At 34.9% G+C, this 18432-nt stretch overlaps 1 protein-coding gene across 1 annotated transcript in view; it reads right to left on the reverse strand.

The window, feature by feature from the left end:
• The window catches only part of NBEA (neurobeachin), a gene marked incomplete at its 3' end in the record, with an annotated part of 537034 nt that overhangs the window by 349629 nt on the left and 168973 nt on the right, over window positions 1-18432 (reverse strand). The window contains exons 9-10 of the mRNA XM_015569799.1: window positions 14776-14973; window positions 14046-14179 (exon numbers count right to left, since the gene is read on the reverse strand). Of these exons, the coding sequence (XP_015425285.1) occupies window positions 14046-14179; window positions 14776-14973 (332 nt within the window). The remainder of the gene's footprint in view (window positions 1-14045; window positions 14180-14775; window positions 14974-18432) is intronic.

Genomic DNA, 18432 nt, shown 5'->3' on the forward strand with positions numbered 1-18432 from the left:
AGGAGTCCCTGCTCCTTGGGGATACGAACCACACAGTCTGTAATGCCCTTGTATTGCTTATCTGCAGTGATTTGCTTGCTGGCATGCTGCACCTGCAGCAGCAGCTTGACCCGCTCGATGGGTGCTACGGCTGTCTTGGAGATGGCTGCGGCCACTCCACCTGCCAGGAAGTCCTTGGCAAAAGACACAGCGGCATCTGTCATGTTGAAAAGAAGAAGCGGGCGACTGCTGGCTTGGGACCGTAACCGGCTGAACTCCGGGGCTCTCGACATTAAGACTTTTTAAAAACCAATCAGAACTCCTGGTAATAAAGCATGCAATTAAAGAGATTAAGAGTAAACTACTGAGCAAAGAAAACAGAGCCGACCAGATGGAAGAAAGTATTAGTGATATCAAAGATAGGAGTCTAGAGAAGGCACAGAAGGAAGAGAGACCTGAGCATAAAGACAAATGATAGAGTTCTATAAGAACTATCTGACTCCATCAGAAAAAGCAATATTACAATAACAGGCATTCCAGAGGATGAAGAGAGGAAGAAGAGAATGCAGAGTCTATTCAAACAAATAGTGGATAAGAACTTCCCAAACCAATGGAAAAAACTAGATCCTTGAATCCAAGAATCAAACAGAATACCTGGTTACCTCAATCCAAAGAGGCCCTCTCCAAGACACTTGATTTTAAAACTGTCAAAAATTAATGACAAAGAAAAAATTCTCAAAGCTACCAAGAAAAAAGAAGGAAAAAATTCTCAAAGCTATAAAGGAAAACCCATTAGAATTTCATCTGACTAGTCAGCAGAAACTCTACAAGGAAGAAGAGAAACCAAATATTCGAATGTCTGAAAGAGAGAAATTGCCAGCCATGAATAATATGGGCAGCAAAATTATCCTTTAAATATGAAGGAGAAATAAAGATGGCCCAAGACATACAGAAGCTGAGGCATTTAATCACCAGAAAACCTCCACTGCAGGAAATACTCAAAGGAGTTACTCTACATGAAACAAAGAACAGAAGGTCACAAACTACAAGGTCACCAAAAAAGTCACAGTATAAACAGGGATAATTTGTGACAACAAAAACATAAAAGGGGAGGGGAGTTAGGGTCTGAACTGACAAAGGAGGATGAATTTCACCTACACTCAAACGAAAAAAATACTATGGTATATATGAACTTTATTTTTAATAAACCTAACTAGAGGCGCAGTGCATGAAATTCATACACTGGCAGGGGGAAGGGGTGTCCCTCAGCCCAGCCTGCACCCTCTCCAATCTGTGACCCCTCGGGGGATGTCCGACTGCCATTTTAGGCCCGATCCCTGTGGGACTGGCAGTTAGACATCCCTCTCACAATCTAGGACTGCTGGCTCCCAACCGTTCACCTGCCTGCCTGCCTGCCTGATTGCCCCTAACTGCTTCTACCTGCCAGCCTGATCACTCCCTAACCACTCCGCTGCTGGAACAATCGCCCCCAACTGCCCTCCCCTGCCGGCCTGATTGCCCCCAACTCCCCTCCCCTGACTGCCAGGTCACCCCTAACTGCCCTCCCTTGCAGGACTGTCCCCCCTAACTGCCCTCCCCTGTCAGCCTGATCACCCACAACTGCCCTCCCCTGCCGACCATCTTGTGGCTGTGGGCACCACCATCTTTGAGGGCAGGTCAGTCAATTAGCATATTCCCCCCTTATTGGCTGTGGGCGCTGCCATCTTTGAGGGCAGGGCAATCAGTTCGCATATTCCCTCCTTATTGGCTGTGGGTACCGCCATCTTTGAAGGTGGAACAGTCAATTAGTATATTTCCTCCTTATTGGCTGTGGGCACCATCATCTTTGCGACAGTGTGAGGGTCAATTAGCATGTTCTTGTTTTATTGGATAGGATGGTAACCACCCACAAAAATCTTCAAAACAGGACACAAAGCTTAAAAAAGAGGAAATAAAGAAGTATGGAATACCACCAAACAAAAACACAAAGGAAAAAGAACCAATGGGGGCACAGAGCTACCAGAAAACAAAAGATAAAATGGCCATAGGAAATTCTCAGACATCCAATAATTACCTTAAGTGTAAATGGCCTGAATTCACTCATAAAGAGGCACAGAGTAGCTGAAAGGATCAAAAAATGAAACCCAACCAAATGCTGCCTACAAGACACACATCTAAGCTGAAAGGACAAAGGTAGATGCAAAGTAAAAGGGTGGAAAATTATTCTTCAAGCAAATTAACATCCACAAAAAAGCAGGTTTAGACATACTTAAATCTGACAAAATAGATTTCAAGATAACAAGAGACAAAGATGGAAACTTTATAATGTTAAAGGGAACATTACTCAAGAAAACATATCACCTCTTCATATATATGCACTCAACCAGAGAGCACTGATATATATAAAACAACTACTTATAGAGCTAAAGGGAGAAACACATCAAAACACAATCATAGTTGGGGACCTTAATACTACACTGACAGTTCTAGATATATCAATCAAACAGAAAATCAATAATGAAATATAGGCCTTAAATGACACACTAGACCAAATAGACATAATTGATATTTATAGAACATTTCATCCCAGAACATCAGATTACACATTATTCTCCAGTGCACATGGAACATTCTCAAGGATAGACCATATGTTAGGTCACAAAACTCACATCAACAAATTCAAGAAGACTGAAATTATATCAAGCATATTCTACAACCACAATGCCTTGAAGTTAGAAATCAACTGCAAAAGGAAGTAAAGAAACCAACAAGTATGTGGAGATTAAACAACATACTACTAAAAAAAATTGACTGGGTCAAATAAGAAATGGAAGACGAGATCAAGATCAAAAGATATATAGAGACAAAGGAGAATAACAATACAACACATCAAAACATCTGGGATGCAGCAACAGTAATAATAAGAGGGAAGTTTATATCATTACAGGCCTATCTCAAGAAACAAGAGAAATATCAAGTAAACAACCTAACATCACATCTTAAAGAACTAGAAAAGAAGAACAAAAGCAACCCAAAGTCAGCAGAAGGAAATAATATAAATTAGGGCAGAATTGAATGAAATAGAGAATAAAATAACTATACAAAAATTTAATAAAACAAAGAGCTGGTTCTTTAAAAACATTGATAAAAATTGAGAAACCCCTGGTTAGACTCACTAAGAAAAAAAAGGAAAAGACCCATGTAAACAAAATCTGAAATGAAAGAGAAGACTTCCCCACAGACATCACAGATATAAAAAGGATTATATTAGAATATTAAGAAAGATTATATGCCACCAAATTCAATAAACCAGAAGAAATGGATAAGTTCCTAAAATATATAACCTTCCTAGACTAAATCATGAGGAACTAGAAAACCTAAATAGACCAATCAGCAGTGAGGAAATTGAAACAATCATCAAAAACCTCCCAAAAAAAGAGCATTCCAGGACCAAATAGTCAAATGTTCAAAGATTGAAAACCTATCCTTCTCAAAAAACTGAAGAAGAGGCAATATTTCTTAACACATTTTATGAGGCCAATATAACCCTGATACCAAAACCTGGCAAAGATAACACAAAGAAAGAAAACTATAGACCAATATCTAGGATTAATACAGATACAAAAATCTTCAACAAAATACTAGGAAATCAAATACATAAAAAACACAATGTAGTAAGATTTATTCCAGGTGCACAAGGAGGGTTCAACAGACACAAATTAATCAATGTAATACACCATATTAACAAGAGAAAGGATAAAAATCCTATGATTTTATCAATAGATACAAAAAAAAGCATCTGAAAAGACACAACATACATTTATGATTTAAACACTCAAAATAGGAATAGAAGGAAAGTATCTTGAACTAATAAAGGCCATATGTGATAAATCGTCAGCTAATATCATATTCAATGGTGAAAAACTGAAAGCTTTTCCTCTAAGATCAGGAACAAGACGAGGAAGTCCACTCTCACCACTCTCATTCAACATAGTGCTGGTAGTCCTAGCCAGAGCAATAAGGCAAGAGAAAGAAACAAAAGGCATCCGAATAGGGAAGGAAGAAGTAAAACTGTCACTCTTTTCGAAAGATTTGATTCTATATATAGAAAAACCTAAAGACTTCACCAAAAACTATTAGAAACAACAAACAAATACAGTCAAGTTGCAGGATACAAAAGCAATATGCAAAAATCCATTGCCTTCCTAACAACAAAACATCATAAAAAAGAAATGTAAAAAACAACACCAAAAAGCCTTCCTTTTGCAACTAAAATCAAAGAATAAAAATACCTGGAAATAAACTTAACAAAGAACATGAAAGACCTATAGACTGACAATTATTAAAAGAGAGTGAAAAAGACACAACAAAATGGGAAAATATCACATGTTCTTGGATTGGAAAAATCAATATAGTTAAAAATGGCCTTATTACCCAAAGCAACATACAGATTTAATGCAATCATCATCAAAATCCCAATGTCATTTTTTAAAGAAATAGAACAAGAAATCATCAGATTTGTATGGAACCATAAAAGACCCCAAACAGCAAAAACAATCCTGAGAAAAAAAGAACGAAGCTGGAGGTATCACACTAAGTTCAAATTATACTACAGAGCTATGGTAATCAAAACAGCATGGTATTGGGAGAGATCACAGATCAATGGAACAGAATAGAGAATCCAGCTATAAAACCACATGTATGTGAACAGATAATTATTGACAAAGAAGTCAGAAACACACAATGGAGTAAAGTTAGTCTCTTTAATAAATGGTGCTGAAAAAACTGAAAAGGCACACGCAAAGGAATGAAACAGGATTACAGTTTGTCCCCAGGTACAAAACTTAATTCAAAAGGGATCAAAGACCTACATTTAAGACCTGAAACAATAAGCTATATGGAGGAAAATATAGGTACCAAACTTATGGACCTTGGTGGTAGAGAACATTTACTAACTTGACCGTAAAGGCAAGAATAAATGAATGGGACTGTATAAAATTAAAAAGCTTCTAAAATGCGAAAGAAATGACAAAAAACAAACAAATAAACAAAAAATCAAAACAAAGAGGCAGCCAACCAGATGGAAGATGATATTTCCAAACAATAGCTTTAACAAAAGTTTCATTTCTAATAAAGAACTCATAAAACTCAATATCAAACAAAACAACCAGTAAAAAGTGGGCAGAAAACCTGAAAATACACCTCTGCCAAGAAGACATATGAACAGTCAATAGATACATGAAAAGACGTTCAACCTCACTAGCCATTACGAAAATGCAAATCAAAACTACAATGAGATACCACCTCACACCTGTTAGAGCAGCCATTATCAACAAGGCAAGCAATAACAAGTGTTGGTAAGGTTGTGGAAAAAAGGGTTGGGAATGTAGACTGGTAGAGCCACTATGGAGAACAGTCTGGTAGTTCCTCAAAAAACTAAGAATAAAGTTATCATATAACCCAGCAATCCCTCTTCTGGATATCTACCCCCAAAACTGGAAATTTGCAAAGATATATGCACCCCTATATATCTTTCACAGCATTATTCACAGTGGCGAAGACATGGAGACAACTAAAGTGTCCTTTGATAGAGGACTGGATAAAGAAGATACCCATACACAATAGACTACTACTCAGCTCTAAGGAAGGATAAAATACTGCCATTTGCAACAACATGGATGGACCCTGAGAATATTATGCTAAGTATAATATGCCAGTCAGAAAAAGTTAAGAACTATATGACTCCACTCATATGTGGGTATAAAACTGAAACTTGTGAGCACAAACAGCAGTGTGGTGGTTGCCAGAGGGAAGTGGGTGGGGGGACAAGGGAATCCTAATATATGGTGACAGGAGAAGATTTGACTTTGGATGGTGGGCACATGGTGCAATATACAGATCTTACCACACCCGAAACCTATTTGGTCATGTCAATCAATGTCACCCTAATAAATTTACTTAAAAAAAGAGAAAAAGAATGATAAAGTTTAAAAGTAAAAATAGTTAAAAGCAACAGAAACTGTGCAGACTTCTGCGAAGGTTATGAGTTTTATTTGTGGCATTTTGAGTTTGAGATATTTTACATATGGTTTGGGTATAGGAGCCTAAATAGAAGGCAGCTAGTGGAAAGCTTTGGGAGATGTCAACTTAGATAACAAGACCATGAACCTAGAAACAAATTAAAATAAAAGCCAAGACCTGGCCAGTTTGACTCAGTGAACAGGGCATCAGCCTGAGGACTGAGGGGTCCCTGGTTTGATTTTGGTCAAGGGCACATGTCTAGGTTGCAGGCTTGATCCCCAGTTAGGAATATGCATGAGACAGCCAATCAATGATTTTCTCTCATTATTGATGTTTCTATCGCTGTCTCCCTCTCTCTTCCTCTCTGAAATCAATGAAAAGATATTTTAAAAAAATAAAAGGCCATATAACCCCAATACTAAATTAACCACAACCTCCTAATGATGCCCTGTTAATTTTTTCTTTTATATAGATTCCACTCACTACACATAATGGTCATCACATCTAGGAGAAAGGAAGGAAAGAGCCTAAGTACCTGGGAGACTCAGTATTATACCCACTTTTTCATTAAAAATATTCTGAAGTTTTGAGATTAAATCATAAATATTTAGGCATATGACAATATTCCTTATAAAAACAAATAATACTAATTTTCTTTTTAGACTGTATGATTACCATAAAATTGAAATAAAGCAATTTACTTATTTTCAAAAGAATTTTAATGACATAGAGAAGTTAAAAGAAATTAATACAATTCCATAATAAAATAACAATACCTTCTGTACCAAGATATGATTGGAATATTGAATGACAGATGATGTAGATATGCAAACTAGAGGAAAACGAAAGCATGAAGTGCATTAAAGATTATGTGTTGTAAACTAAAACAGCACAAAGTAACATAGCATTAAAATAGATTTCACTAAATTTAAAGGAAACGTTTTATTGAAGAATTATTGTAGAAAAATAATTACTTATGAAAAACAGTCTAAATTACATAAGTACTAGAAGCTTTATTATTAGATAGCCTCTGTACAGATTTCTTGGAATAAAAATGACTTGCCTAACAAAGAAGAGAGAACAATTTGAACATCACATTAAAATGTCCCTATGTTTCAGGCAAAATGCTTACTGTACTTTATTTTTCACTCTGTACAAATTAATTTGCTCAGTGAATTCAATGTAAGTTATATTTTACCCTCATTAAATCTCACCACACAAATTATTAAATTTTCTCTTCCAATAATAGTATCACAATACTTCAAAGGCACTTTTTGTGTCTCATGGGAAAGAATATTTTCATTACTAACTTAGTAATCTTTACAAAACAGGCAAACCAACAAATATGCATACTAAGGAGTGACAGATGTACATTTCTGAAAACTATAAAAAAGTAATATGATTTGATAGGTATATGTTCAAAAATATTTAAAAACTTTTGGAAACTGAAATAGTAATTATCTTCTATATATATGAGCAACAACCTCCACAGGAAAGACAACCATTACAAATAAGTATTTATCTCACTTATTTTGCTTACTGAAAGCAATCATATTTCATTTTTTATATCTGTTGGTCTAAAATTAGATAATCAAATTTTGACATTATGTACATACTAGGCACTTTTCCTTGAACAAGAATTCAGGAAACATAGCCAGAAGAAAGATTTTTATGTCACTGTGAAGTTTAATAAAAAATCTGTATTAGGTAGTTAGAACACTGAAATGTTGAAATTTTCAGGTAATTTTGTTGGTTTGCATATAACTAGTTCTAATTAGGACTTTACTATGAAACCTTTAATTATTAAGGGGACTACTTAATTATTAAGGAGGCTATAAAGTTCAAGATAATTACTGTAATAACTGGTTAGCAAGATATTTTTGGGGGGAGAAATCTTGATTTAAGTTCACTAACCAAATTAATGAGCCATTAATATTCATATTACCAGAGTATTCTCAATGATAGCATTATTAACATCAATGTGTTAAGGGATTCTCTAAATTATTTTTTTTTTCAGAGAGTAGAAGGGAGGGAGGGGTTAGAAAGAGAGAAAAACATCCATGTGAGACACATCCATTGGTTGCTTCCTACAAGTACCTCAAGTGAGGACTGGGAGCAAACCCACAACCCAGGTACACATCCTTAACTGGGAATGGAATCCAATACCCTTCAGTGCACAGGCTGATCTTCTAACCACTGGGAAAAACTGGCTAGGGCAAATCTTTTTATACATTATATTCTGTCAGGCAGTCTATTAAAGTACGTCTCATAATAAAAATAAAACAAAAAAACCCTTTTCTGAGAAAAATATTTATATACTTCTGACTATTTAAGTTATCACTTGAAATTCATTTTGGTTTACATAATTTATCAGAGGTAAAATAGCATTAAAATAAGTTTTAGTACTACAAGATTGTATCACATCAATAGACTTACCAATATTTACTGAGGAAGGAAAGAAAACTCATCAAATGCCTACTATATACCAGGAACTCTGACACTTTACATATACTATCTTATTTAAATGCATACTACAATAAAGTAAAGTTGGTATTATTAAAATCATTCCACAGCTGGCAAAACTGATTCTCAGTGTTGTCTGTAGTGGTTTCCAATGAAGGCTCTCGAGTCAGTCTTTCAGGAATAGTGCCCTGGTTCTAATCTACCATTTGGATCTCTGGGACCTTGAACAAGCTACTGAATTTTTCCCTCCCTCATCAGCAAAACAGAATTAGAAAAGACAATATAATTACAAACAGTGACTGGCACATAGTGAGTTATCAATAAACACCATGCGCTGCTACTACTACTACTACTACTACTACTACTACTACTACGACACACCCTCAGACATTACCATCTCCTAAGATCAGATAGTACATAACAAAACATCAGTTTGTCTTAATCTGTATTATACCTAAAGAAGATCTGCTCATCACATCACACTGTCTCTAATGAAAACTACTCTTTTCATATGTTTTTTGTCTGTCATGTTAATCCTCACCTGAGGAAGATTTTAGATAGAGTGGAAAGAAGAGAAGGAGGAAGGGAGGAGAGAGGGAGGAGGCAGGGAGAGGGAGGGAGAAAAGGAGGGAGGGAGGGAGGGATGGAGGGGGAAAAAGAGAGGCGGGGGAGAGAGAGGGAGAGATGAGAGACACATCTATGTGAGAGAGACACATCGAATGATTGCCTCCAGGATAAACTCCAACTGGGGCCAGGTATGGAAGCTACAACCGAGGTACCTGCCCTTGACCAGGAATCAAACCCACAACCCTATGCTCTAACCACTGAGTAACATTGTCCAGGGCTTCATATATTTTTAACTGCTTAACATAAAAAGCTTATTTATCCCTTGAGTCAAAAAACATATTTTTTCAAAGTAAGTTCTTAAGTCACACAATGAGGAAGATTTATTCTATTTTGTATCATCCATAGAATTTAATAACATACATTCTTAAAAAGAAGGGGTGTAGGCCAAATTTAAGAATATGTCATTTGGGCCTGACCAGTTTGGCTCGATGGATAGAGCATTGGCCTGCAGACTGAAGGGGCCCAGGTTCGATTCCGGTCAAGGGCATGTACCTTGGTTGTGGGCACATCCCCAGTAGGGGGTGTGCAGGAGGCAGCTGATCGTGTTTCTAACTCTCTATCCCTCTCCCTTCCTCTCTGTAAAAAATCAATAAAATATATTTAAAAAAAAGAATATGGCATTTGTATTCAATGTGTATGATAATCCAAATCAAAGGAAAATGAAATTTCTAATATACTGAGTCACTCTTAGACACAAAATACAGACGATATGATTATTTCAAGTTTAGAGTTGTACTTCTTGAGATAATTTATTAATCTGCTCATTATTTTGTTTATTTATTTTTTATATTTTACTTATTTTTTACAGAGAGGAAGGGAGAGGGATAGAGTTAGAAACATCGATGAGAGAGAAACATTGATCAGCTGCCTCCTGCACACCCCCTACTGGGGATGGGCCCGCAACCAAGGTACATGCCCTTGACCAGAATTGATCCTGGGACCCTTCAGTCCGCAGGCCGACGTTCTATCCGCTAAGCCAGTGGTCCGCAAACTGCGGCTCGCGAGCCACATGCAGCTCTTTGGCCCCTTGAGCATGGCTCTTCCACAAAATACCACGTGAGGGCATGCACATACAGTGGGATTGAAACTTCGTGGCCCAGGCGCAGAAGTCGGTTTTCGGTCTGGGCGAGTCTATTTTGAAGAAGTGGCGTTAGAAGAACTAGGGGGTGTTGGTCGGTGGGGCAATAGGAAACGCGGCGCAGGCGTATTTATTAAATGTCTAGTGAAATGCAATTTGCATAGTTACTGCTCTCAATATTCACTTGACTGAGAAAGATCAACCAGTACAATATAAAATACTACTAGTCCCCAAGGAATGATAAAACATCCAAATAGCTTTGGTCACTTGGGCAGTATTACTCAAGGTGATCATGCTGATTGAGAATCATTATGAACAGGATAAAATCACAACTGTGACTACATATTGGCCTCATTTACTTACTAACTAAAACCAGATCACATCAACAATACTGTATGTGTTGCTACATGTTAGTTAACTCAGTTCAAGAGTATTTATCTACTCCTTTGTTGGTTATTTTATGCCATGCTAATGGCTAGCTACATGTTAAGAGTCTGTAAAAAATATTATATCTAAAGATGTAGAGTAAGAGGATAGCTATACAAAATCCAAAACCAACTAAAGAAAATCATCTTAAGCCAGTCAAAGCTTTGTTTGACCTGGTGTTTTATGTTTGACTCTGTTCAAAACTTGAGTTAATGACCAGCCAGTATGGCACAGTGGCAGGTCATGGCTTGATTCCTGGTCAGGCACATGCCTGAGTTGCAGGCACCATCCCCAGTGGGGGGGTGGGGGGGCATGCAGGAGGCAGCTGATCGATGATTGATGTTGAGAGAGAGAGAGAGAGAGAGAGAGAGAGAGAGAGAGAGAGGTATGTATATATCTATATATATTTAAAAACTAGAGTTAAAATTCTCAATTTTAAGCCACTCTATCTAAAAAATGGATAGAATCATTCAAAAGAAGTTTTGATAATTACAACTAAAACTCAAAATAAAAGTATACTTAAATAAGTACAAAGAAGTTCAAATATAAAACAATATGGCCCCTATAACAACTAATTCTTAAGAGAGATAATATATAATCTTTTAAATATAAAACCATAGTATTTTAGATAATCTTGTAGATCCCCTAGCTCACACTCATAATAACAAAACCATCATGTACTGAGTGATTAGTATTTTAAGCTATATATTTTTATCGCATTTAAGCTAAATAATCCAGTAAACTACTAATCTTATAATGGTGGAAACTGAAGCACAAAAAACGGTAATAACACACTCAGCATTACACTAATAATAAATAGTAAACTTCAGATTTGAACCCAAGTCTGGCACACATATAATAGCTATAGTACAAAGCCTTTATGATAAAACAAGCCACAAAAATTCTCTTAACAAATAAAGCCTACTTTTAAAGGCTCCAGGAAATAAGATTATCCTTTCAGTAAATTATTTTAATCCTAAGCCCTTTATATCCAGTAAAAGTCATCAAAGTTTATAATAATGGCACAGTAGTACCAATAAAGGTTAAGTCTTATTGAAAAAGAAAAAAAATATTAAAAATGACTACTGAGTGGAGGAAAGTACATGGGACCTAAAATGCTTCAACTTGAAACACAGAAGGCAAATAACTTATTTTAGAGATTTGCTCAATTTCTCCAAAATGTGATTAAGAATTAGGTAATATTGTAATTTTTGGCATGTATTTCATTTGTGAACAAATTATTTAAAAAAATAGAGTCTATTGAATTTTATCTGGAAGATTTAAAAACTTCAAATAGATTTTCATTCCCACACAATATTTTTATGCTGACTAAAAATAAAATATAGGCTATTTCAAGGTCTCATTCATAAATATGGATTTATTATTTTCCCAGAAAACATGAAATTCTAATAATGCTTACCTATCCTATAGCTAAGACTCTGTGTTCTTTAAATAGAGAGAGAAATTCCATTTAACAACTTGCATGTAACATTTAAAACCCAAAGCCCATATTATTGATGAACACACGTCTATAATGTTCACTTCAAAACTTTAAATGACAAAAGATTATATTACTGATGCACACAACTGTCCACAAATAAGTGAACCTCAGACATCAAGGGCTTTTAACACAATTAACAAAAAATAGTAATTATGTTTCATCTGGTAAGAATTCAAAAAAGCACAGGATAGCTTGGAATTGTGTATGTATTATTATTAAAAAGGAGAGTGATACCTGTATGTTCTCTATTGGTTATAAACTAAGAACATACATATCACAGAAAAAGCTGAAGTTATTTATTACAGAGAAAACTTAAAATGAATTATATAAAGTAACTTGAAACAAACAAATCAAAATGAAAATCATAATGCTGAACCTTTACACTGTCTTTTATCCCCATAATAAAATACAATTTAAATACCAAAATATAATGTAAAAACTAAAATGAGTTTTAATGACAGGCAATAAAAAAAACCATGTGTGTTAGATGAATGAACCAGATAAACTGTTAAGTATAATTTTAGCACTAAGATTTTATAATAGCTATTTATAAAGATGTAAGTTATTGTGGATAATTTCAGTTATAACATTTCAAACTGCATAATCTTCCTAATATTTCTTTTTCAAGCAAAATAATTCCATTTCAGGTTAAAATAATTATAGACTTAATATTAATTTCATAAGGAATATTAAAATTACACATGGAATTTTCTACTGGCTACCTCATATTCAACTTTTTTTTTCATAGCGCTTAATAAGTTTTTAATTACTGATCATAATGTGTACTGGATTACTTAGATAATAAAGATAAAACATTTTTAATTGAAATTCAGGACTGGAATTTAAAGTTTTATTTTTCCAAAATGCTGATCGGCCTCCCAAAGAAATTATTTAAGACCTCATACAAAAGTGGTATGATAACAGGACATGACCTCAGGATTCCATGTCACTTCAAAACTTCAATCTTTATACTGCACTGATATGAAAGAAAGCATGACCTATGAACGGGAGCTGAATTTTATAAAGGTACAGATAATATTTGTATTTACATTTATACACACAGGACAATATTAATAGCAATAATAAAACAGAATTTTGTTAATAGCTAGATTAGATAATAACTATGAGAAAGTCATGTTATATTTTAGTGGACTTTAAATTTTCCCATCTTTGCTTCATTCACTAGTTTTTTCATCAATTCAAAAATGAAGGATTTCATGTGCATACTAATGAAGCATTCCTATATTACTTTTGAAGTAGAAATTGTTTGCCTATAAAACTTTCCCCTTAAATTCTCTAAACATAGCAATGTACACAGCCAAAATAGCTGTTAAAATTCACATTTAACTTCTTACATATATGATTCTAAAATATGATTAAATTAGAGTTTTATGCATGAGATATTTTTAATAAAAAGGAGGGAAGCTACAAAAACAGAAATAAACCTACTTAGAAGATATTGAATTTTTATAGACACTGGTTAGATTTGGGCTCTCAAACATGAACTATACATAAAGAAAAGGTAATGTCTGTGCTACTCTTATGATAACAGCATTATAAAATAATACCAGTATTTAAATTATGTAACTGTTATTAAATATTATTCTTAAAAATAAACTTTACCCTAATAACTTTATTTAACCTGACAGGATTTCTCATGGACAATCCAATCTATGAGTATTTGCAAAGGATAATGTTGAGAGTAATATTTTTCCTCAGCTGCATAATGTAATCACTATGTTTCATCTGGTAAGAATTTTTTATTTATAATGAAGGAAGTCACTCCTCTTTATGGTTAAATATGTATCTGTCTTACCCCTAAAACACTTTTATTCAAACTCTAAGAATAAAACCCAAATATTATAATACATTTATACAATACCGAGTATTCCAGGTGTAATCTAAGTAAGTAAAAAATATAAGAAATTACACATTAAAAAAAAAACTTACCAGACAGTTGTTTCCACTTGACTGTCATTGAGCTGTCGATTGTCCAGTTGGGCAAAAAGTGGGAAAAGCACTTGAATCCCTCCAATTGAATGAATTGCACTATGAATTGAATGTGTTACTATAGCTTTCACATCCTACATTCAGAAAACAAAAATGTTGATAACATTTCTGAAGCTTAATATTATCACTATTTCCTTGTTCCAAATAACTTCAAATACAATTAAATAACATTAGCTAGACATTTTAAAAACATTCAATTATACAATTTTTGATGCTGATATAAAATAGAAATTTGAAATCTAAGTTGAGAGATTTTTTACATTAAAAATATGAAGCTATAAATCAAGGGATTTTTATAATAAGAAATACTGTTAATGGATTTAAAGATACTCAAGGAATTTTATGTTAGGAAGATATACACTACTATTATTAAACCAAAGTATATTTTTATATTAACAACATCTGTTCAGTTAACCAACTGATTTTTTTTTCAAAGGCTATAGAAGATACGAGATCAGAAATGACAGATAGCCTATTAAGGAGACAAGTCCAAGGTAAAGTATATTGCCCAAAAAAGGGAAGAAGGAAAAAAATGTCATTCAAAGAACTAGAAAACCAAAAAGAAAAACAAAGAGTAGTGTAGATTTATAGATGAACAATGTTTAATATGTAAAATAAAAATACTGTTAACCAGGATGAGAACATGAAAAATAAGTTACTATTCACCCACCTGGAGCATTAAAGCATGTGGGGAATGCACAAAAATTGATGCGTTTTCCTTTGGTGAGGATTCCAGGCATAGCTGAGCATCAGTGGCCTTGGCATTATATGTAAATGCAATACTAGTTGCAAGTTTTCCATCATATAGAACCTGTTTATGATGTTCTGCCAAATGAATATCACTCTCAGATTTAAACTTGAAGGTGCTCTGAAAAAATAAAACTAAGTTAAATACTCATTTTAAAGGCAATACACAATAAACCCTAAAGTTTTAAAGAACAGAAACATTTAAGGTACAATACTTGTTGTGACCCTTCCACGCATTAATCAATGGTATTATATTATTCTGTTATTCTCACTTCAGTTCTCTAAGAGTTAAATTTTATTACGCTAATAAAAACATCTTTATTTTCTCATTCTTATTGTTTTTAGTATAAACTGTTTTTTATCAGAAAACATATAAAACCAGATGATATTAAATGTAAATACAATTTTACTTTAATACTCTATAACGTAAGTTTTTCTTGTTATTACTTTCAAGCGTACACACACACACACACACACACACAGTGGCTGGCACATGAATAACTTCTATGCACGTTTATCAACATATTGAATACCAGCGTTACTCCACAAAAGCCTAATTAATCCCAAACAAGAAATTCATGTTATCACCTGTTGGAATGGCTATTATAAAAAAGACAAATAAGAACAAGTGTTGGGGCGGTTGTAGAGAAAAGGGAACCTTCCAATACACTGACACTGGGAATGTAGACTGGTACAGCCACTATGGAAAACAGAATGGCAGTTCCTCAAAAAACTAAGAATAAAGTTATCATATGACCCAGCAATCCTCTCCTGGGCATCTACCCCGAAAACTGGAAAACAAGTATTTGCAAAGATATATGCACCCCTATGTTCATTGCAGCATTATTCACAGTAACCAAGACATGAAGATAACCAAAATGTCCTTTGATAGGACTGAATAAAAAAGATGTGGTGCATATATACAATGGAATACTATTCAACCATAAGAAAAAAACAAAATACTGCCATTTGTGACAACATGGATGGGCCTATTATGCTAAGTGAAATCAATCAATCAGGAAAACCCAAGAACCATATGATTTCACTCATATGTGGGATATAAAAGTGAAACTTGTGGACACAGACCGCAGTGTGCTGGTTACCAGAGGGAAAGGAGTGGGAAGGGGGGGCGGGGAGATGAGCCTAATATATGGAGACAGGAGATGGTTTCATTTGAGGGATGGGCACACACTACAATATACAGATCTTATATCACAGAAAAGTAAACTTGAAATCTATATGGTCCTATTAACCAATGTTAACCCAATAAATTTGATAAAAACTTTTTAAAAAAGATTATAAACTTAAGAAAAAACGTATTACGACTTTAAATAAGAGAAAAAATAAAAATATACCAGCTATAATAAGAAAGGTATTGTTAGAAATAGTTAAAATTTCTCTGCAGATATGAACTTGACAATGAAAAAATAAATTTAACCTTTGCAACAATCACGTGTTATATGTATTATTATTTTCAACTTATGACGATGCAAGAAACAGTAAATAATAGTTTACTCATAATTGTTTGCCAAAACATGAAAATGCATTAAGTAGTAATTAAATTAAACTAAATGCTACACGATGTTCACTAATAATGAAGCATTTTAAGTTTAAGTCTTAAAACAAAAGCTACATCAGCAAAAACATGGCAAATTAGATTACTTGCTTTCTTAAAATAAGCTGTTATAATTCTTTTATGTAAAATTAAAATATAAAATGTAAATTTCCCCTTTATGAACTTTTTGTATGCTAAGAATTTATTTTTATAAGTAAAATTCCATGGGTATGGAACCAAAAATACTTAATAGTATTAGTCTCAAATAGTCTAGAAATTAAAAGTATAAATGAATGTACTTCAGAAATTATCTTAAAAGGCAGCACATAATACTTATTAATATTAAATGTTATCCCTCATGGTTAATTGTAAAGTTGTTAACATGTCAAAATTAGAGGGCATCAAATAACACACTGGCTTCCTAAATCCAATGAACTGACCTAATCTTTGGTTTTAATGCACCTGAACCTTTGGAAGAGAAAACAGGTAAAAAACATAGATAGTAAAATAAACTTGACAAATGGGTAAATAAAAATTGTTATTAGACCATACAGCGTTATATCTTAATTTTTGAAGAATTTAAACCTAAAATTCTATTCAAAGATCTAGATATACCAAAATCTTAGTCTGTAACCAGAATACATGTTAGATCCAACAATATTTAGTTGGTGTCTACAATTAGACATTTTTCATAATATACCATGGTACATTATGTAGAATTTCCAGAGGAGATTCAAGAACACTTTATAAATATAAAATGGATCCTAACCTATTGGTAAATACTGCTGAGTCTGTGATACTATTCCCATTTTACTTCTTAAGCAACACTTTGTTTTTCTTGCAGACAGTGAAAGCCCAATCAAGAAATGGTAAATGAGTTACAGAAGCCACTATGAAGTGTGAAGGTTCCTCAAAATATTAAAAATAGAACTACCATACAACCCAGAAACCCCACTTCTGGGTATTTATCTGAAGAAAAAGAAAAAACTTAGGAGAGAAGATATATATACCCCCATGTATATTGCAGCACAGCTTCATGGTAGAATACACATTAGGCAGAGTGCTTTTTGGTAGAATGCGAGGATGATTATGATAGGTTTAAAGTAACTTATTGAAAGCTTTGTTTTTTGTCTTTGTTTTTTCATAAATTCTTTATTGTGCCAGTATATAGAAAAAGATGCATTTCCGAAATCATTGGTTAAAAATCAAAATTCAACCAAAGATTGCTTTGGTTTGATTTTGTGTTTTCTTTTCTTTCTTATTTTTTTAATATATTTTTATTGTTGACTAGAGGTCCGGTGAACGGGATTTGTGCACTGGTGAGTGGCCTGCAGGGATCAGCCGCTGTGGGAGCTCCATTCATCCCAGTCAGCGAGCAGCTGTGGACCAGCATCATCTGAGCAGCTGCTTCCTGGTCTGGCATCTTCCGTGGACCACTTGTTTCTCCAGGGAATCTGATCAGGACCGGGCCCAGGGACAATAGCACTGAGAGGTGGTGGAGTAGGCCTCAGTCCCACGGTGGCCATGAATCGGCCTCCCAGCCTCTGGGGTCAGCTCTGCGAGCTCAGCAGAGATACTGCACAGCCTGCAGGTGTCCGGAGGCCGGGCAAGGAGGCAACAATCGCAGCCCAGGTTCCTGCCCTTCGTCTGGGGGTTCACAGTGGGATCAGCAACTCATGCCGTCAGCAGAGTAGCAGCTCTCACTATAGTAGCACACTGACCACCAGGGGGCAGCTCCTGCATTGAATGTCTTCCCCCTGGTGATCAGTGCACATCATAGCGACTGGTTTACCCATCATTCTGGTAATTCTGCTGTTCAGTCAATGGGGTTTTATTATATAGGACTAGAGGCCCGGTGCACAAAAATTTGTGCACTCAGGGGGGAGGGGGGTGCCTCAGCCCGGCCTGTGCCCTCTGCAGTCTGGGACCCCTCGGGAGATAACAACCTGCTGGCTTAGGCCTGCTCCCGGGTGGCAGAGGGCAGGCCCAATCCCTAGGTGCAGCCCCTGGTCGGGCTCAGAGCAG

Source organism: Myotis davidii, unplaced genomic scaffold (assembly GCF_000327345.1).
Source record: "Myotis davidii unplaced genomic scaffold, ASM32734v1 scaffold144, whole genome shotgun sequence".
Classification (NCBI taxonomy): domain Eukaryota; kingdom Metazoa; phylum Chordata; class Mammalia; order Chiroptera; family Vespertilionidae; genus Myotis; species Myotis davidii.